The sequence below is a fragment of the Sinocyclocheilus anshuiensis genome, unplaced genomic scaffold, assembly GCF_001515605.1.
Source record: "Sinocyclocheilus anshuiensis isolate Anshui unplaced genomic scaffold, SAMN03320099.WGS_v1.1 scaffold106, whole genome shotgun sequence".
Lineage (NCBI taxonomy): Eukaryota > Metazoa > Chordata > Actinopteri > Cypriniformes > Cyprinidae > Sinocyclocheilus > Sinocyclocheilus anshuiensis.
In genome coordinates this window covers 1756158-1779274 of record NW_015542347.1, presented here as the reverse complement: position 1 = coordinate 1779274, position 23117 = coordinate 1756158, and the positions used below count along the sequence as shown (strand labels likewise).

General features: G+C 36.1%; 1 protein-coding gene across 1 annotated transcript in view; it reads left to right on the top strand.

Moving 5' to 3' along the window:
• The window catches only part of acad11 (acyl-CoA dehydrogenase family, member 11), a 90731-nt gene extending 73128 nt beyond the window's left edge, over positions 1-17603 (top strand). The window contains exons 15-20 of the mRNA XM_016490030.1: positions 8680-8765; positions 9074-9145; positions 9628-9782; positions 10121-10237; positions 14501-14610; positions 17069-17603. Of these exons, the coding sequence (XP_016345516.1) occupies positions 8680-8765; positions 9074-9145; positions 9628-9782; positions 10121-10237; positions 14501-14610; positions 17069-17183 (655 nt within the window). The 3' untranslated portion in view covers positions 17184-17603. The remainder of the gene's footprint in view (positions 1-8679; positions 8766-9073; positions 9146-9627; positions 9783-10120; positions 10238-14500; positions 14611-17068) is intronic.
• Positions 17604-23117: the final 5514 nt, after the last annotated feature.

Below are 23117 nucleotides of genomic sequence, written 5' to 3'. Positions count from 1 at the left end.
ATTGATTTTGCATTCCTGGCAGAAATAATAACTATTAGTGTCATTGTAACCAAGTATTATCATAAATAGTGGTCAAATATCAAAACTATCTAATCTCAAGGTCAAATCAGAATATTTACCATAAAAATGTTATTTGTGATAGAAAAAAAATATCACAAATACCCCCCTCTGGTTTGTTCACAAATCGCACCCTGTTTATGCAGGGTCAGAAAGCTCTCAGATTTCATCAAAAATATCTTAATTTGTCTTCTGAAGATGAACTGAAGATGTCTTACGGGTTTGGAATGACATAAGGGTGAGTAATTAATTACAGAATTTTCATTTTTGGGTGAACTATCCGTTTAAGGCTTCCAAAGCCTTAGGCTGTTCTGACTCCAATTGTTGAATGTGATGTCTATTAGTTGCGGCTAATAGGAATGGACTTGGGGAAACTCTGAAACAACTATACACATTCGCATAATGCACAGCTCATTTTTTATTGTCATCAGTTGGAGGACCATGTAACCATAAAAACCTGACAGCATCTTTTTCTTTTTTCTGCCAGAGCAATCTGCAATAACGCTTTGGTGATGTCAGCAGTTAATGCAATTTTTTTCAGTTGTAACTTGATAAGCACATCTAACAAATCAGGATTCAAGTTTGGTCCAGTGAGCAAGCAGTCGTTTAGTGATGGACAACCCTCCTCGTGTGAGGATGCGTCAAACACTACCCTTAGTTTAGTTGTTGTTTTGTCTTCTCTAAGCACAGCATGGTCTTTCTTTGCTTCCAAGTCAGTGACTGGAACATTTTCACAAATTACTTGCTGTAATTTACTTGCTGTCTAAATACTATTACATCTCTGTATTCTATGTAAAATGTTACATCAGCATTTAGTTTTCTCTGCAGCTTTTCAAACCTTTTTTTAGCCACCCTGAAGTTATTTGAAGTTCTGGTTAATTTGGTTTCCAGGGTAACTCAACCTGATAACGTCCATCCGTAAAAGTTACTGTCTGGTTAAAATGTTGTACAGATTCTATTTCTTCTGGACTTTTAGCTGTCTTGTTCAGTATGCCCAAAGACTCTACTTCCCAAAAGGAATACAACTGTTTCGAAATCTGTACATCTTCTTCTAAACAAATTTGCATGCTGTGTCTGTTACAGTAGACATGGGAATTGGTCCTTGTACAGCCCGTTCAAAAATACTTTCCAGAATTACAAGAGATTCAGTTAATCTTTCGACTCTACCTGATACCACTTGCCAGTAGTATTCTGAAAGTTCAGAATCATTAGTGTCCTCAGAGAAAAAAATCTGTCAGTTGCAGACCCTTAGCTTTGAGCTTCTTTTGCACATGTTCTCCAGGAACTTTTATGACAGCAGTACAGACTTGAAGAGTTCCAATTGCTGTGATTTCTATTATTTGAATCATATTCCATACACTTTCAAGTGTCAACTGTGCAGTGTTGCGTTCTGTAATTACAGGACACCCTGCTCCATAAGTGTGACGTTTCAGCTTCCCTCTATTCACTAAACTCTCTAGCACAATACTTCTTTGACTGCCTCCATCCAACAAGCAATGTACTTATTTTCTACCTGCAGAACCCTCTATCCACGGTTTCATAGTTTGAAGCAGCACAGTCGTTTGCCCATCAGCCCTTGGTTTCACAGTGCTTGACACCAATGACACAACAGCTTCAGAGCTAGTGTCTCTATCTTCTGCACTGTTATTGTTAATATTAGACTGCTTGTCATTTTGCTCACAGATGGACAAGTGGTGCTTACAATCCACCCTTAGCACAGGAAATTCCCTTTACCCTACAAAACTTTGATGAATGTTTAGGTCCCAAACAAACAAAACATTTCCCAATTTTTTCAGCTTGTCTTTTCTAGCAGACACTGAATATTCAGAGCAATTTTCAGGATTATGATTCAGATTCTCACAATATACACAAGCCTCGGGAGCATAACTAGCAATGTGCAGGGCAGCTGCAGATTACATTTTTTGAGCCTTGGTTCATGAGTCTATTCAGATTTGGTGAAAGATCTATTGGTTAACAGCCTGTCCTTTATTGAGCTTTCTGATCTAGTAAGTTGCAGTGGTCTTTCTCTGCTTTGCACTCCATTTTGTAGAAACTGAATAAACTCAAGCACTTTCCATTCACCACCAAAGTCCAAACTGACAAGTATAGGCTAAATCAATGTCCTCTGGCATCAACTGGAATAACAGTGAACACAAAAGACTGACATAAATGTCACATGGAACACACAGATTCCAAACTCTGAATATAAATTTCACACTCATTATATAAACGTCTACACCGGACGCGAGCGGCGCGACAAAATTCTATAGAATCCATTATAATCAGTGATGCTGTCTACGCTGGATGCCGCGCGACACGACAAATCCCCGACAGTAAACTGCTGCCGCGTTCTATTTATGACGTACTGACACAAAGTTCAAATGATTTTTAACAGTCGCTTTGTCGCGTCTAGTGTAGACAGACTTTAGCTGTTGCGTCCTGTGTAGACACGGTGTCACTCAGGGCCTTTATGTCTGGCGATCTCTTTACAGGAGTCAAATCAAGCAATTTTGATATGTGAGCACTGATGACAATATACTTCATTCCAAATCTATTCTTTAACAATCCAATGGCTGTGTTGTAATTACTGTCTGTGAGCCTTGATACTGCATTTGCTGCTGTATCAGCTAGGTATGTTCTCAAATAAGAAAGTTTTTTTTTCTTCTTACACAGCGCTGCATTATTATGAATAGCGGCTTCATACTGACTCCAAAGCTCCTGCCATTTGCTTATTTGTCAATAACTAATTTGGGTAGTCTGACAAACTGACAAATTGCTTTCTGGCAATCTTTAGTGGTTTGCATTGACATGTCTTTACCCGTTTCTTGTTCGACCTATCTCTCCATCAGTCTCATTGCATGGGATTTCTACATAGTAATGCGGTCCTGGTAATCCAGCATGCTATCTTTCGCCCTCTCCAAATTGTCCGTGGGAGTTTCGTTTTCTATGATGTTTCTATGAAGATCCACCAAATTTTCCTCCTTCATTGATAACATTGACAGCAACTCATGCAATTTATCCCAGTGTAGTGGTTATTTACCAATCTCCTTTCCCAACTGAGTCAGCAACTCCTCTTCTTTTTCATCCACTCTGTTCTTTTTCATCCACTCTGTTCTGCTATCTTTATTTAATTCACTTTCACCACAAAAGTTCCATGTAATGTGCATGCAATTATCTTGCATGCTTTTTGGTTTGTATTTTGGTTTGTATCTAGTTTATTTCATCTCGCTTGCATTGTGTACATAATTTTAGTTTGGTTTTATATTTTGTTTATGTTCATCCTTTGTATTTGGTTGCATGCTTGTTTGTAGTGTGCATGCAGTTTTCTTATTCTTTTGTATACTGGTTGTTGCATTAGTATTTGTTTGTATTCTGTTGTTTACTTGTTTATTGGTTGACTTTAAGAAAACACATTTAACTTGTTTTTACAAGAGAAAAGGAATAAAGACCATGTACTGCACCTGTGCCAGTATAATTATTTAATCGAATAGCTTGAGTGGGCTTATTTCCCCTATCAGTCTTTTATTGACTGGTATTTACTCGGTAACATTGCTAATTGTGTTTATGAAGTTAACCATGCCAGTGTCAGGATTTGTGGCTAAAGCAATCACACAACGCAGGAAATACAACAAAAACAGTCTTTAATTAATCCAATTAAACACTCAGGAAACAACAGGAACAATAGTATGTGTGGGCAGGGCTTCATTGCATCCCCTCAAACTCCACTAACAGCCCCACAGGGATGGACGATTTTGTGAGTCTTGTCACTAGAACACTTTTTGTGGTGATTGGGCTTCGGGATGAAGATGACCTTTGGCTTTTGCTTGGGGTCAGGCTCTGTGGTGGGTGCAGGCTCGGGGTCTGTGGTGGTCAGTATATCCGTGCTGGGCATTGAGGATGGCCATCTACACTGGACCCTCTAACACAAGCACTCTCTATTATATTTCTATTTTATCTACTTGTTTCTTTTTTATTTTAAAAACTTGACCCTTTAACACTTGCTCTCTATTCTATTTCTATTCTAACTACTTGTTTTCTTGTTTATTAAAAAAAAAAAACCTCTAGAACTAGCCTTCTCTTTTCTTTTTTTTATTATTTCGACTTGTTTTCTTTTTATTTATTAAAAAAAACTAGCCTTCTCTATTCTTTTTTTATTCTATCTACTTGTTTTCTTTTTATTTATCATAATATAGATATAAATATCAAAATATATACTGTATATATGTATATATATATATATATAAACCTTGCTACGTGTACTGTGTTAGACTAACTGAGACTTGTTACAGCACTTATGTATTATGGCTCTTTTGTTGGTCTTGATTGCTTCTATTGTCCTCATTTGTAAGTCACTTTGGATAAAAGCGTCTGCTAAATGACTAAATGTAAATGTTAATCAAAAGTACAGTAAAAACAGTAATATTATGAAATATTAGTCTTGTGATGGCAAAGTGCTGCTCTTTTATGAATAGAAAGTTTAATAGAATGACAAATAAATGAACTTTTCCATGACATTCTAATTTATTGAGATGCACCTGTACATTTTTGTAACAATGTAGGTATTGACTGCCACTTTTGATCAATTTAATGCCTAAAAGTATTCATTTCTTAAAAAAAAAACGTTTGAACTGTAAATAGACAAAACTAACAAAAAATAACAAACAACTAACAAAAACAAAACATAATTTTTAGTTTTAAAAATTATGTTAGCTATAACAAAATAATACATTTAAGAAATAGTTCACTCGAGTATAAAGGCTGCATAACAAATCCATGTGCTTCGAGTGGATTAAGGTCTTCTGAAGAAGTGTGATTGCCTTACATGATTAGCAGATTTAATTTAGGCTTTTATTTACATACAAACAGAAGCTTGTGTATGCGTGATGTGTGTGTGATGCAGCACTTGAAGTTTGTTCTAGTTTAATTTCAGTTTTATTTTATCTTATATTTTAATTTTAAATTAAACAAATAAATTGCATAAAAATTGGCCAATTGCTAACCCATTTGCCAATGGCTTTGTCAGTCGAGTTTAAAATGCTGTTGTAGATTTAAATCAAGCAATCATTAATGTGCTTTTCAGTAAGACCATTATTACAGCAACAGCCCATGTGACCCTGAGGTTAAGTGTACTGTAAGATGGTTTAGATAAATATGTCTGCAAAATGACAAATGAGCAGTTAAACTAAGAGACTGACTGCTTGTGCTGCTGTTTATATTTTGTCTCTTTGACAGAGTTCAGTGAATATTTAATCAAACTTTGATCTACTTGTTTTCTTTCATGTTTTGTTTTAATTTCTCTCAAAACCTCTGCGATTAGAGCAGGCATACTTGTTATTTTCTCCTTCTGTTTTTGTCAACACATGCTGCCAAATTTCCTTTTTGTGTTTAATAGTTTTGTTTTCTTTCCTATTTTCTCAAAAGCTGTAGTATTTTCAGTACAGCTTAAGATGAGATCTCTTAAATCAGTGGTTCTCAAACTTTTTATACCGAGTACCACCTCAGAAAACATTTGGCTCTCCAAGTACCACCATAATGGCCAACATTAAAATACAGAATACAGAATAGGCCTACCTATTCAGCTACAGCTCTGCACAGTTAAAAAATGCAGCAGTTTTATTCCTAATAAGAATATTTATTGTTGTCAGCCACTTTAACATTGTAAATACACAGTTTGAACATTAACAATGCACAGTGCTTACAAACAGGTAAATAAAAAACTTAAAAAAAGATTAAATTAAAATGTGTTGTACCTAAAAGTTAAATAACAAATGTATTGTACTTAAATGTAAAAAAAAAAAAAAAGACTCAAATAAAAATTAAATTAAAATGTATTGTGTTTTAACATTAATTTATATTTAATTTAGTGATTCCTCTGCGTACCACTAGAGGGAGCCTGAGTACCACTAGTGGTACTCGTACCACACTCTGAGAACCACTTTCTTAAATGAATATTTGCTGGTCAGTATCTCGACTGGTCTGAAATCTCTGCTAAATGCAGCAGATTCAGACCAGACCACACAGCAAAAGGCATGGTACAATCGGACAGCTGCATCTGATTTTGCAGATAGTAAAAATGCGCTTAAAAAGGCGTCTGTGGTGGGGTCATTTAAGACAGATAAGGTGATGTAAATATATGTATATACTGTGTATATACTGTACAGCTCTGGAAAAAAAATAAGGGACCATTGAATCAGTATCTCTACATGTATGGCATGCATGTATGACCACCAAATAATTTAAATGTCACTCAACAACCGTAGGATGACATCAAGTGACCTACAAAAAGAATAGCAAACGGCAGCTGGGGTGAAGTCCTTGTGAAGGGCACATGAATCAAGCCACGTACAAGGTTGTTCTGGAAGAAAACTTGCTTCCTTCTGCTTTGACAGTGGTCCCCAACTCTGAGGATTGTTTTTTTTCAGCAGGACAATACTCAATCAAGGTGTGGATGGAGGACCAGCAGATCAAGACCCTATCATGGCCAGCCCAATCTCCAGACCTAAACCCCATTGAAAACTTCAATAGGAAGATGGATGGTCACAAGCCATCACACAAAGCCGAGCTGCTTGAATGTTTGCACCAGGAGTGGCATAAAGTCAGCAATAAAGTCACCAACAGCAATGTGAAAGACTGGTGAAGAAGAGCATACCAAGATGCATGAAAGCTGTGATTGAAAATCAGGTTTATTGCGCCAAATATTGATTTCTGAACTCTTCCTAAGTTAAAACATTAATATTGTGTTGTTTAAAATGAATATGAACTTGTTATCTTTGCATTATTTGAGGTTATTTGGACCAGTTGGCATTTTCTGCAAATAAATGCTCTAAATGACAATATGGTTATTTGGAATTTGGGAGAAATGTTGTCAGTAGTTTATAGAATAAAACAAAAAAAATAATAATTTTACTCAAATACATACCAATAAATAGTAAAACCACTGAAACTGATAGTTTTGCAGTGGTCTCTTAAGTTTTTCCCATAGCTGTATATAAAATACAGTATATACTGTATTTCTTTTTTGCATGTGAAAAGTTGACATATGCCATGTAACACAAAACAAACTGATAAAAACACTCAAATAGCACATTTCAACTTAGGAAAAGTTATTTATATGTAAAAGTATTGTGCATGTTCAATTCACAGTTGTGGTCAAAAGTTTACATCTTTGCCGAATCTGCCAAATGTTAATTTTAACAAAGCAATAAAGATAATAAAAATTGTATGTTGTGTGTTTTTTTTTTGTACTGCCCTGATTAAGCTATTTCTCATTAAATACTACTACTACTACTACTACTAATAATAATAATACTAATGTAACCCAAAGGTCTTGGGTTTGAGTCTCTGTACCGGCAGGGATAGTAGGTGGAGGGAGTGAATGACCAGTGGTCTATTCCACCTTCAATATCACGACTAAGGTGAGATCCTTGAGCAAGGCACCGAATCCCCAACTGCTCCCCGGGTGGCGCAGCAATAATGACTGCCCACTGCTCCGGGTGTGTGTGTGTTTGTTCACTATTCACTGCTGTGTCTGAGTGCACTTGGATGGGTTAAATGCAGAGCACATACATAGCCACACGTCACGTCCTTTTAAAAAGTTTACCAAAGTTTGCCATGATTGTTTGCCATGTTGTCATATGTTTATGTAGTGTGAACCATTACTGTCTGCATTTTAAAACTCTCTGGGCAAGTGCAGACAGAGTGTCTAATCATTCTTGAATGGCCATTGCTACTACTGGCATGCTGCACTCTCTTTGTGCAGTATCACTTCTCTGCATTGGTCTTTGAATAATTTATTCTATGCAGAGTTTGAAAGGTTATATGGCACAGTAAATTACTCTTTTCATTACCACCACCATGGGCCAAACCATGCATTACATTTAGTTTCATTAAAAATTGTTTCAGGCGATGTGATTACAAATTTAGGGGGGCCACAGAGTGGGCCAAGCTTATTGACATGGGGGCAGTGACTCCCTGCCACAAAACCACCCCTGAATACATGCAGTATGTACTGTATATATTTTTCTGTCATCTTTTCACATTATTTATATATAGTAGTGTGTTGAGTGTTTACACAATAAATACCAACACAACAAATGTGTGGTTTTGAATTATTTTATTTAATAGTGTTGCCTTTACCATGTGGAAACTCTTGTTTTTGCTCTGTTTTCTTAAGTATCCTGCTCTCTGCTTCTCTTCTGCATCATGCCGTTAGCGCTTCTTTGTTCAGAATCACCTCTTCCTGTTTTCTGTCTGTCTATTAGTGCTTTCTCCCTGCAGTGATCAGTGACCTTGGCAGCTGAAAAGAGAGAGAGGGTGGACTTTTCCTGATTTTGTGTTTCATTTGAATCCAAGTTTATGAAATTAAAACGGCTTCAACTTCATATTTAATGAAAATCTCTCACAGGAGACGAGTTTTATAAATGTTGTTTCTTAGCTATTTTTACCCTGAGAGTCCTGAGAAATCATCATTTTCCTGTATACACATTATAATATACACTTAATTCAATAGTATGTGTAGCAAGATCACTGTGAAATGTTGTTGACTGTTCATTCAGGAGTGTTTTCCCCCCAACATTTCATTAATACAGTAAATGTGTGTGTACATGTGCAAATGTTTTTCAGGCATGGGCTGCACAGCATGATCCTGGTCCCTCTGAACACACCAGGAGTAAAGAAGATAAGACCGCTTACCGTTTTCGGTCAGGACGGTGAGTTCTGAGTAACACAATCTACCTTGCCACATGAAGCTTATCAGATCCTCACCTCAGGTTCACTCTTTGCTGATCCATTTTCATGTCTGTGCTTTAACTTGTGTCTCACTATCGCTCCACACCCATATCACAACACTCACTCTCTCATCATCCTCTGTTTGATTCTCTCTGTGTTTCCACTTCTGTCTTTCCACCTCCTTATCATTTTCAGTATGATGTAATGCATATTGATGATTGTGTGTATTGTGGGCCCTCTGAGGGTTCCCTTGCTTTTACTACAGAGTGAGATGTTTTTATCTGTGTAGATGCAATCCATGGTGGCCATTTTGAGATCCACTTTGACAATGTGAGGGTTCCTGCTTCCAACATTCTTCTTGGTGAGATTCATTTATCATAATCTGTGTGTGTGTGTGTGTCTGTTTGTTGGTGCATGTACTCACCTACTGAATGTGTGTGTACACTTTCTGCAGACTAATGAGACCACAAAAACTTAAATAACTTTAGTGCCTCGGGCACTTATTTACAGGGGTGAAATCAGAAATTATTGATTGATTGATTTAGTGGAATACTAGAAATTCATTTAAATTCATTTATTTAACCATAATAGATTTTGCTTAACGCATTCAAAGGAGGTACATAACAAAATGAATTTACTTTGTGGGTATTCACTGTCTTTTGTTTTTGTTTTTTTATTAAAATTACTTTTTTTCAGTCAGTTTGCCATACAGAGAATTATGCTTGATATATAATTATATAATCTGATTATATATTTATATAGTCTGATTAATGCCTGGTTGGCATTTGATTCACTGATTCATTAGTTAGATTAATTGTTTGCTTCCTGATTGGTTGGTTATAGGTGAAGGGCGGGGCTTTGAGATTGCTCAGGGGCGGCTGGGACCAGGTAGACTTCATCACTGCATGAGGGCTGTGGGGCTGGCAGAGTGGGCACTGGAGTTGCTATGCCAACGCGCAGCCCATAGACAAGCTTTTGGAAAGAGGCTTTACCAACACGTATGTAGACATATACGATTTATGTGCTGTTTGTTGTGTGCAACCTTGGATCTATTTTTTATGAAGGCAGAATTTTTTGTTTTTTTTTGTTTTTGTACAACCCGTTGTTATCATTAGAAAAGCCAGGCCAATAAAACTGGCCAGAGAAATCTTCTGAAATTTACTCTTTATCTCAGAGTAAACAGCGCATTACTGACACCCAGTGGAAAAGCTTTTCATTGCAACTGGTGTATTTGTACCTCATGCATCAATTCTGTAGTTTTGGTTTGATTTAAAGTATGCAATATAGTCGTTTGTTGTTGGTAATGTGCAATAATGCGGTTTGCATTGCATTGTAGGAGGTGGTAGCTCATTGGATAGCTGAGTGTCGAATCGCCATTTCGCAGTCACGTTTGTTAACACTACATGCTGCTCACACATTGGACACACAGGGCAACAAGGCTGCAAGGAAACAGGTCAAATATTGTTATTTGAATTCTTATTTTTCTTTGATTTTGTGAATTGCAAGTGAAATAATCTTCACACATCAAATGTCTGTCTTACTCACTTACTCACCCCCTTCTGTCTGTCTGCCTGTCTCTGTTAAAGATCTCAGTCATTCCTACATAATGGGTGAACTGACACTCCAATAGATGATGGAAGATGTTCAGAAATCAACTCTGACAGAATGACCTCATAAGCACACACACACACACCAAATAGACACTCCTGCAGTTCATCTCAGAACTCATCCCCTCTCTTTCTGTCACTTTGTGTCAACAGATGTGTCTGTGGGAGTGATATGTTAACCCCAGAGAGCAGTAGAAGCTCTCTGAATTTTGACACACTGATAGATGAGCCTAATTAGAGTGTGATAATAACATTATAGCACAATAAACAGGAATATCACTGAACATGTAAAATTGGGAAAGAGTCTTGTTGATGCATGAAATTTAAAAAAGTTAATATATTATTAAGGTTATCTTAATGCAGTGGTTCTTACATTTTTTGGTTACTCCTCCCTGTAAAACCTAAATGTGAGGCTCCCCTGGTGGCCGTGCCCCACACTTTAAGAACCACTTTCTTATTGTTACTGCAAGGGCTTTAAACCTGGGGTTCAGGTGTCTGAAAGGGGATGCAAAGGAATCTTTGAACAGACTGAAATATTGTTTTCAGAGCTTTTCAATTTCATGTGTGTCCATAAGATATTAATAAGAAAAAAAATTCTGCGGCAATTGAGTAAAATAGAAGATATAATTGGGTGCGTAGATTCAATCAATGGAAAAAATACAAAAAGCAAAAGGGAATCCGCACACCAGACAATATGCAAAGTTCAAGGTCCTTCGAACAAAAATGTATTACCGAAGATTTACATGGAAGTTGCAACAAAAAACTAAAGTGCACTAACAGAACTGTGCGTCTTCACATACTAGGCTTTCTTGGAATACCTATGAGATTAATGAATTCGGAGAGAGCACATTCTTTTGATCCTTCAGTTAGGAAAGTTTCAAGACACAGTAATAAATATCATTTGTTGTACCACATTTAGTCCTTTCGGTGATGAAATAAAAATATTACCTCAAAGCATTGGCATGTGTTATCAGTTGACCATGTTGGAAAAAAATATTTTCAACGATTTAGCACTTTTTGTTTACTCTATAGGACGAACTTTTAAAGATCATTTGGTACATGCAGATTGTGATGTGCCAGTGGATGGATGGGTCAAGCCTCTGGAAGACCCTAAAGGTTTTTTTTCCCCCCTGCAGACATTGCTATTCTTGTTGCAATTCTAAGAAAGTTAACACATTTAATAGTTTTGCTACGAAAAAACAACATAGAATAACTAGTTTTATCACTTGCAGTTCTGCTAATGTTGTTCACATCTTGACTTGTCCATGCGGGCTACAATACATTGGTAAAACAAAGAGACAACTTCGTACCCAAATTGAGCATCATAGTTCTATATGTAGGGGTGATTTAAAATCTCCAGTAGCTAGACACTTTCAAGATGCAAATCACCCTGTACAAACTTTAGCTGTTTGTGAAACTGACCGAATTTATTCATCTCGTAGATATTCTGACATTTATCAAAGACTATTACAATGGGAAATCCGCTGGATCTTTCAAGTTAAAACTTAACAAACTTTTGGTCTTAATGAAACTTTAAAGCTTTCCTGCTTTCTATAGGGGTTTTTCCTGTCCATTAGATCAGTTTTTTTACTTTGGAGTTGTGAACCCCACCCACATGGGTGGTGATTGTTAATTACTTATTGCATTTTCAATTAATTGTCCATCTGATTCAGTTATTCATCTGATGTGTCTAATTTGGGCCTTGAACTTCTTAAATGTTTATTAACCATTGTTGTAATCTTTACCAATCTTTTTTTTTTTTTAATGCTTTTGCATTCGCTGACAAAACATGTGTTCCTTCAACTACATTTGTTTGCAAAACTGTTCCACTCCTCCTTCTGAAAAGTATTGCTTTCCCTAGAGAAATTTAGCATTTGATCACAAAAGCATTGAAATATAGTTTTCCCCCAACCTCATATAATTTCTATCACCATATTATTCTATTTTACATTTGCTTACAAAGGTTTACCTACATGAAACTCAAAATCATTGAAATCAAATTTTTCCTTATATTTAATTTATTCCCATCACTTTGACCCTTTAGGAGCTACGTACTTTGACATTAAAAAGTTTTAAAACACCAGTGTTAATGTACCCCAAAAAGTTGACAAAATGAACAGAGCACCGAGAAAGTAAAAAAAAAAAACATTTCCATGATTGTGATCAGGCCCGGCCTGGCGCCAGGATGGCAAAACTGGGAGGGCATTTCAATCCCATGAGGGGGCGCCACTACTTATAATGCACAATGACAAAGCAGACACGGATGCACCCATGTGCTCATATAAAAAGCTGGCTAATTTATAGTAAATTTTTAAAGATATTTTAAAACATTTGCTGCATGGTTAAAAATACAATATAAAATTGCATTTAAAAAAAAAAAACCCAGATAAATCACACATAGGCAAAGTAGCATCGTATTATTACATTCATTAATATTCTAAGTAAAGATAAATGTTTATATTATAAATACAGATAAACATAGCTAAAATCTTTTTTAGCTATTTATTCATTTTATATATATGTTTTTATTCAGTTTTTCTCCGTTGATAGAATTGCTTATATTTTGGACTATATGGACTTGGACTTATATTTTTTCAGCTTTATTTAAATTAACAGAAATGTTTTTAATACTTTTAGTTAACTTTATTAACCCTACCTGAATGGCAAAACATCCATAGAACTGCAGTACACTTTCAATTTTCCAGCTGTTTTAAGCCACAAATATTTACAAATATTCACAAAATAGTTCATGCCGGTCTGGGACAAAAAGCCAGGAGTCTCACAGTCATCCAGGCCACTCCAAAAACCTACAGCTGTTGCAAACATAATTTACATTACTTTTAAGAATAATGACAGAAATGTTGCCAAAGTGAGAACAATGTAGGCCTATCTTTTGTGTGTTAACTCTCCTCTTTTTTTATCGGTTTTATTTTGATAAACATGACAGAATACACTATAGCATTAAAATTACATGAAAAGAGTTTCATGTTCAAGCAACCTGTTAAACCCTGTTTAATTGTGAATTAGCTGTTATCATCAGACCTCATGTAGCCACCCTGGAGAAACTGCTATGACCGTAATCAGCCGTCTGATTGTGAATCACAAATCAAACACAACTTTATGCATTTAGAAAGCGCCCATGCTCCTCCAATTAATAATTCATTAATGGTTTAAATAATTAACATTCACTTTAACATTCGTGATGTGGGGGCCGGGGCCGGGGCCTGGTCTTGATGCAACTATTTACTCTCCAAACAGTCAAACATTCACTTCAAGAATGAGCAAGTGGTGTCAATGAGTTTGAAGTTCGGTTCGGTGATTAAAAAAAAAAAAAAAAAACACTTCCTACTCAAACTTCCTGTTTTTTCAAAATCCTCCTTCTAGCCCTGAACTCTCTCCAATTACACATACTTATCACCGTCTATTGTGTTCCATTCCAGCTGTGGTAGGGGCCTTTTACCCACAATGCAGTTCCCTAGGGTCAGCCAGGCTGACTGTAGTCATGGTAACACAGCATCAGGCTTCCACAAAAAAAATATGGAGGAATCAGATTCTTGCAGCAATTCTATTAATGTTAGCCTCCCTGCTGTTTCTTCATTGCTGAACCAACACCTTGTGTTTGCTTCATATTGTGGGTTTGGAGAAAAGTCACACACCTTAAGCACTTCTCCTGCTGAGGAGGTTTTAAAAGTGTATACATACACACTGTGTTCGGCCTGTTTCTGAATCATACACACATTATGCACATGTGCAGGAGATTGGTGATTGTAATGAGGCCCGGTCCTCCAGCAGATGGGCAAACATGATTGCAAATCTCAAATTTATCTTCTTATGTCTGTGTATTTAAAATTAAATGCCTTATTGGATGCATACGAGATCCACACAAATCTATAATTGTATGAAACATCTGAAGATTACAATAGTGAAATGGAATCTTATTAGCTATTACTGCATGTACCTGTGGGGATGCTGATGCCTGTAAGATCCCAGTGTGGCACTTTTTCATTAGACCTCTCTCAAATGAAGGACGTAACCAAAACAAACACACACACACACATCTGCCACCCACGTTTACTGAACATCTTGTCTAAATATTTTTTCTTCATTAGATCGCTATGATAAAGGTGGCAGCAGGCAGGATGGCGAGTAAGGTGGTGGACTGTGCCATTCAGGTTTATGGGGGTGCCGGAGTGTCTGATGACTTCCCACTAGCAGAAATGTGAGAAAACTATTTTTAGTTTCTGTATTTTTTGTCTTATTTTTTCCTGATAGCTTGTGTACATTATACAGTACTTGCTGAAATGTAAGAGTTTAATGTGTTTGAGTTTTTAAATTATTTTTAAATTATTTCTTTATAGTGACAATACCATATTACCATAAAATGCTTGTAAATGGCTCCTTTTTCGTTTTTTCATTTTTTTTTCGCCAAAAAACTAAAAACAAGAATTCAGCTTAATTTTTTTCAGTTTTAGATTTCGACATGTGGGCAGGAATTAAATGCCCCTTTCTGCTGATTGGTCAGCAGCTTAGTGATGGGAAGTTCGGCTCTTTTCAAAGATTCAGCTCTTTTGGCTTGGCTCCCAAATGGCTCTTTATTTAGTATCACTCTAAGCCTTCTATTTTAGCCCAATTTAGCAATTGTGAATGGTTTGTGTGTTGGTAAGCTATTTTTTATTCAGTGTTTTCATAAAAGCCTTATTTGTATGCTTTTTTTCGTTACAAAAAATACACAGATACTATTATTTAACATTTTAATAACACTTTAATAATAACACTTTAGTCTTTGTTGCAGGTTGGCATTCAGAAATATCAGATGCCTCAGGTTGGATCGGCTCCCCCGTCTCTCTGGCGCTCTGTGTACCTGGCCTGTACCACTACACTCGCTATCTTCAGAGCGTGTCCCCCTCCCTTCTTTCACATAATGGTATGATCCTAGTCTGTCCTCCCATGTGATTAGCCGCATGTGTATTTTTAATTTTTTTTGTAACGAAAAAATGCATACAAATAAGGCTTTTTTTTATAAGGCTACAGGCACACTGTAGCAGGAGTCAGATTTCACTGATCACGTGAAGAGAGGCGCTTTCAGTGCGAATGCTTCAGGTGTAGAGCCTGGTTTATAAGCTACTTGCCGTGTCAGCACAAGCGTGAAGGTGCGGAGATGGTCCTCACTGCAGAACACAAGATCCAGGGAGCGTGGTTGGATCCACATCTAAGGGGTGGAGATTGGTAGGTTTAGAGGTGGAGATGGGTGGGTTTAGGGATCAGGGGGTGGAGACGGGTAGGTTTAGGTATATGTAAGGTGGATCCAGATCCAACTCCTCCCACCTTACATATACCTAAACCTACCAGTCTCCACCCCCTAGATGTGGATCCAACCACGCCCCCTGGATCTTGTGTTCTGCAGTGAAGGGCTACTGAATATTTGCATCATTTTTACCGCGTGCTGCGCGCACCTTTAGTAGCCCCTCACTGCAGAACACAAGATCCAGGGGGCGTGGTTGGATCCACATCTAAGGGGTGGAGATTGGTAGGCTTAGGGGTGGAGATGGGTGGGATCAGGGGGTGGAGACGGGTAGGTTTTGGTATATGTACGGTGGGAGGAGTTTTACTTTTCTTTTTGTTTTTGTTTTAAAAAGCTTGTTATCTTTGCTGTTTACCTCACGTTACGCTATGGAGGCTTTCTTTAATTTTTTTTGTTTTTTATTTATTTGATTCCTCACTGTTTGCTAAACATTCTGTAATTTATTAGTCAGTATATAATATAGCATGTGGAGCCATGCCTCATCTTATTCGTTTTTGTTAATAATCGATATGTAAGCTAGTTTGTCATTATAGCCTACTGTTTTACTGTTGTTGTGCTTTTTAATTCAAAATAACAATGAAACAATCTTGTGTTTTAGTCTTATAAAGTGAAAGGTGTATAAATATAAGCAAAACAGACAATTAGCTTTTCTTGTAAAATGTGACACCAAGATCGCGAATTCGAAAGTGAAAGTGTCCAAAGTCCGGCTTATAACACAGCAAAAGAGGAATTCCCGTTCACAAAATTAAAATCACAAATAATACTGATGAAAAAGAATGGGTTGAATGTTGAACAATCGTTACCATATAATTATAAACTATGATAAAAGTTCATCAGCATGCACTGATTAATGCAATGTTGTAGCAAAAAAAAAAAAACTAATTTTCTCATTTTTCTACTTTCAATATTAAATAAAAAAATGAGTGAATGAATGATACACGGATAATTGTATTTCAAAGATATATATACTGTACCATTTAAGTGCCATGGTGCATGAATATACAGTATTAAGAACTAGTAATAATATACTAGTATTAATAACTAGTATTAGTGTAGTAAAATTATTATTAATAAAAATAATAATAAAAGCTGTTTATTTCATATAAATGATGTATGATAATTGTAAATAACAATTATACTGGAATTAGTAATATATCATTTGTTAATAGTAAATCATATTATTATTATAGATGTGCTGTATAATAATTGTAAATAACCTAATTATTATTACTATTTATTATTACTTTTTAATGCCATGAACAAACATTTCTTTTGCATCTATATGATATTTGACATCTATTTGAGATTTTTTAAAGGATTTTAGTGCTGGGATGACATATTAAAAACATTTTTGTGTGCTTATATGTTCATATAGGTATGCTTATGCGCGGACACTACGCATAGCTGACGGACCTGATGAGGTTCATTTGTCCTCCATTGCTCTCCTTGAGCTCAGAGACCAACGGAGACGAGCCCAAGCTAAACTCTGATTCACCTCAAATCAGCCAGACACATAACTTCCCAATTATTTCCTGAAAACGTCTAAAGGCTCTCTGTCTGTCTTAGAAAAACAGCTAATCTCAGATGACCTAGTGAAAGAAACAGAAATAAGCGATGAATCATACTCGAAGAATTCCAGCTGCTAATCTAAAATGAATAATGAGAAATGCATTATGGGATATCACAAGTATGTAAATAATAGAAAGAAAATGTATGAAAAATGTAAGGCATACCCTTAATTGACTGACTGTACTTTAACACCAGCATCTGCCTTACAAATTAAATTTAATGTAGATCAGTATTAATCTATGTAAATTAATGTATAATGTTTTCCTTTTAATTTTAATTCTGTAATCAAATGTACCTGTTTTCTAAATGAGAATACAGCACATTATAGAGCACAGTTCATATATTACTGTTTTTTTTTTTGTTAACTAACTTTTCTCTTCCTCTCTCACACATGAGCAATTTCAGTATTCGTCAGACTTAAGCAGACAGGTGCGAAAAATGTGTGTGCTGAAATGTAGCTCTCCGTGTCTCCATGTCATGGCTACCACCCAGAATTTCCACTCCACATCATCACATCTTATTTAGACTTCCTAAAATCTGGTGTTTATAAATGCACTTGTGTGTGTGTGTGTGTGTGTGTGTGTGTGTGTTTTTTTTTTAAGAATTGTTCTATGGTTCTTTAATGGAAATAACTGTGAAAAGCCCCCTTTTGGAACCTTTATTTATATACCATTTTGATAAATTGCACTACTAATGGCCTTTTAAGTCTAATTTGTGTTAGACTATCACTTTGATTATTTGTGTTGATGATATTTTGATTGTGGATACACACCTGCAGTGGGTTGGTTGCGTGGTTATGGGAAAGAAGTGAGTAAGAGCCGATGCGAGATCTGTGGGGCTTTTTTTTACTAGCAATCAAATGTCGCCTCGACCTGTCAGGCTAAAGCACAGAACAGAAAGTATGTGAGCGTTTATTTTATTTTATTTTCTGTTTTTGTCCAGTGTATAAAAGTGTTACTGTGTTACATGAATGCATTCTCTCACCTGGATGAGTGTGTTAGGAGATCCTTTGACTGAATAAGATCCAGGCCGCTGAGTGAGTTGAGCTTGTCTTCGAGCCCTCATCTGAAAAAAGAGAAATAGATGTTGGCAGATTTGCAGATCAAACCCATACATAATCTGCCTACTTTTTGGCTCAGATTTTTTTTTGTACTGTTTTTAAAATAATTCATACTTTAATTCAGCAATTTAAATTGATCAAATGTGACAGAGACTCACCAGAGAAGATAAGGGCTCATCTTTAACCTATGAAAGTACATGAAAGAGGATTATTATTGGGATACGTATTATTTTAACAGCAACTTATTGATTCAAACTAATTTCAAATTAGAGATGAAGTGTTGATCTGGCCTCCACAGTCTGAAATAAATAAATAAATAAATACATACATACATACATAAATAAGACTTTGGAGATTATTTGTTCAGAGAATAATTCACAATGACCTGTGTAGTTTATTTAATTACGTTTCTCTGGAGTCTGTATATTAGCAGAGAGCTAATAAACTAATATATTTGGTAATATATAAACTAATAAAGCTCTGATAATTGCCCACTCTAAAACATATTGCCTTTCAGAGCACGTGTACCATTATATGTGCTTTGTAATTAATATATGTCTCCTTGACGGAGCCACCATTTAGTTTTGAAGCCACTAAAAGTAGTAATATCAAGATTAATAAGATTAATCACTCTCAGCACTCCTACTCTTTCCTCTATTTCATCCCTCCCTTTACACCTCATTGTGTTGAATACTATATTAATTTAAAACAAATTAGTCATCAAAGAAGTGCAGTGTTCATGGTGTTTGTCTGCTTTTTTAACCAGCCACATCTAGCAGAGTTCAGCAGATAGTTTCCTAGAAATGACCATTTCAGAAAACCAAGAAAAAGTAACTGTTGTTTTCCATATCCCATTGAACTATGCCAGAACCAGGTCAGAATCCACCAAAGCTGAAGTGCAATCTTAGAAAGTACTTTTTAATTTGTGTGATAGTTCACATACAGGTGTGTGTATTCACATCTATATGTTAACTCTGGACATGAGACTGAGGATATGTGAAACTTAGTAAGTGGAAAGTCAAATAGCGCCCTGGCACATTGAAATTCCATGGAAAGTTGGAGACATTTGTTCCTTTCAGGATATTTTGAGTTGACAGACCATTGAGTCAGCTCTTCAGACTCCACAGTAGCAAAGAGTGTAATGCCATCTGTCTCTGTGGTTCTGATTCCTCAAACACATCTGGTCAGTGTCTTTACTACCTCCTTTAATGTCTAAAAATACTCATACATAATGCCTTATGGCCAGTATAATTGCCCTATTCTATTGCTTTGCCATTGTGACGCAAAACCAAGCTGGAATGGAAAACTGTGGTTTAGCATTCCAGGGCTTTTACTGTAGTCCTGTGTAGACCACAAACTACAAATTTGAGTCTTGTTTCTTATAGTGAGTTCAGTGATTTCTCAGATTATCTTATGCACAGTTGTATTTTGATGTAGTGTGTAATTGTACTGTCACTATGTAATACATTTTTTATAAATGTGTAATTACACAAAAAGTGCCCAAAAATTGCCCAAAGCCTAAATAACTGTACAAGTACCACTGAAAGGTTGTAGCTAAGATTATATGTACTTCAAGCAAGCCACAATTCTTTTACATCTCAAATGGAACATATAACGTTTAATCATGAAAGATCTGAAACCAGAAGCTACAGTGCTTACCTTGACCTCTGTAATCTGTGTGTTGACACAGTCCACACTCCTGCCCGTGCAGTCCAGAGCATGTGTGAGCAGACATCCCTGCAGACAGAGCAAAAAGACCCACAGCACCATGACAATAGCTGCACGAGTGTGTTAGCATGTGGGGTTAGTGTGTTAAGAGACTGTCGGCTCTGTGGAGCTCTCTCTCTCAGTGCAGTAATTTTATACTCCCAGTCGTAATGGAGACCAGATGAGAGAGAAAAGACCATGCCAACCACACACGCACATTCACACATTGTCCACATAGCAGGGAAACCTCAGACATACTCAAGCAAAACCCAAAAGCTTGCAACCAATATAAATACAAAAAATATATATATATTAAAGGACATATACACAATTGTATCATACATTCTATTTAGCAAAAAGATACAGTGTCAGTTAATGGTAACAATGTTTCTTGAACAAAATGCAGAGAAACTTGTTATAACTCTTGCTCCAAACTTTTCTAAAAGAGTTGACAGAGGAATTTGTGGGGCTGTTTGGGAAAAATCTTCCTTCTGTGGTCACATAATAATAACATTCCAGCCTCTGAGAAACATAGTGAGGATGCTTTGAAGTTACCATGTTCTTATACAAGAAAAGACATGCTCATAATATCCCATACAGTTTGACTGAAAGAAATTCAAAGCTGTTAAATAAACAACACACGGGATGTATGCACGCTTACACATACACACTGAGTTAAACCTCAGAGGGCATAGAGGACATGGCATGGCTAACCTCCAGTTCCAGAGCCGAAGAGACTGCCAGGAACACTGGTTTGTCAGCTTCCAGAGTTTAAATTTTACTTTTGAAAGGCCTTGCTTCCCATGTGTCTCTGTCATACACAAACACACAAACATTGTAGTTTGTATTAGAAACCTCTTAGGTAAAGCAAGCAGTTCTTATCACGTGAGATGGGCTTGGGGCTTAACTACTCCTTTAAGAATTTTGTAGAAAGTTGTAGGTGGTTGCTAGGGTGTTCTGTGTGGTTTCTAGTGTGTTATGGATAGTTAGTTAGACAAGTAAACAGTGTAATATATGGCAAAGTAAATTGATTGGATTTTTCACCTGTTTTATCTGTCAGGTGAACCCTACTTGAAAAATAATGACGTGTATATAAAGGTGTATAAGGAAAATTAAAACATCACAAAAAGCTTGAGTTGCAGTATGAACACATGCTAGACGACATTTCATTCCTCACAGGAGGGCGTTTTGGTTTTGATAGAAGTGATTAAACATTGAGAGTATGCTCAGTATTTTTCTGCATCGTCATCGGACCGATGGATCTGCTGACTGCAAAGAATGAAAGGAAGCAGCTTTGTTTAATTTAAATCCATGATTTTTTTAGCTTCTGATTTTGAACAAAGAAGCTGCTTTCCCCAAACAACCATTACTGTAGGATTGCTTGATTTATTGATTGATTGAGTGATTTACAGGAGTGACAAGTGATTTAAAATAAAGAAACATGACAATGCATTAAAATCATTAAAGGCTTGGCTTTTAAATTTGTCTCGGAAATGAGCCCTGATTTGGTTAAATTCAGCTGGTAAATATAGTTTAAACATTACTTATGTATAATAATGAATGCATCCCATTTGATTTGTCTACTTTAAATTTGCACCAATAAATCATGATTTACCTTTTGTCTTTAGAGAATATATTCATAAGCCTTGGTGAATTGATCACTTGGTATACATCTCATCCACATTTCCTCGTTGAGAAATAAGAAAAACATGAATTGACGCAAATGTTTTACTGTAACTGAAGTGATGTCAGGCTCAATGAGTTTAACATTCTATACATTGCAACATTCTTGTGGTGCAGATATTTACCACAGAATAACACAAACTCAGACACACTGACAGAATAATACTTTAAGTGGGCTGGCATGCAAGCCACTGACGGTTTTCTCCCGTCAGACTGCTTTGGACTTTATCCTAAGAAAATGTTTTCCAGTCTTTGTTTTAAATTAGGATTAGTGGGAGTGCAATTAAATTTCGCTGAGTTCTTTATTCATGCTTGTAATATTAAATGTAATTCCTGCCTTTTAGTACAGATATCCTGATGTTTTGTCTGCAATGAAGACATTTCTGTTTTTAAACATTTTATAGGCCTGTTTAGTGCACTGTGACAGCCCAAAGTCCAATATAAATGGCCCTCAAGCAGATGGAATATTACAGATGTATTGCAACACACAAGTAATGGGGTGTGACTTTTGTCATAATTTGTCATAATCCAAATTGTCCTATATCTTTTTGTTATCTAATATGTATATTTATTTTAAAATGAAGTGAATGAAGGTATTTCAGTTTTGTCTGATAATGTAAACTCTTTTGTTGCTATGGTTGCACAACATATGTTTGTGGGTCTGTCAGGTTTGGAGGTAAAGATGAGGCAAGGACTCAAATGCAGAATTGCAATGGGCTTTTCATTAAAAATAAACTAAAACTACAACAAAAACAAACAAAACAACCCCATGGGGGAAAACTCAACAGCAGGGGGGTATTCCAAAAAGCAGGTTATGTGACATACCCGGGCATGTTTGAGGATAAACGAGCGGATAACCTCAGCTTTTGGTTCCAAAATCGGAGGTTACTTTCAGGGTATGTAAAACTTGCTCTCTGAAGATAACCTGCTCCGGATCAGGTTATGTTCCAGGGTTAGTTCACTTAAGCGCTATCAGCGCACGTGTGAACTACTGACGAGCCTTCAGTGGGCGTGACAGATAGCACACAACATTATATAATATTACAATATGTAATATAGCCTATTATATATACTGTGTATATATGTGTATATATATAATATATTTGTATGATATGTTTGTATGATATGTTAATGATGAAGCGTTAATATAAATAATAAATAAGGTAATATATTATTCTAATATGGTTATTATATTTATTTTATTGGCATATATAACAGTTATCTGTACAAATTATAAAACACTATGACAAGGTAATGTTTAATTTGTTATATTTATTTATTACATTTTATATTATCTCACACATGGATCGGCATTTTCTAAAATACATCTGATATATTAGCATCAAACAATATAATTCATATTCTCAAGGATTAAAGATTAAACGGAAAAAAAAAATGGTTGCAA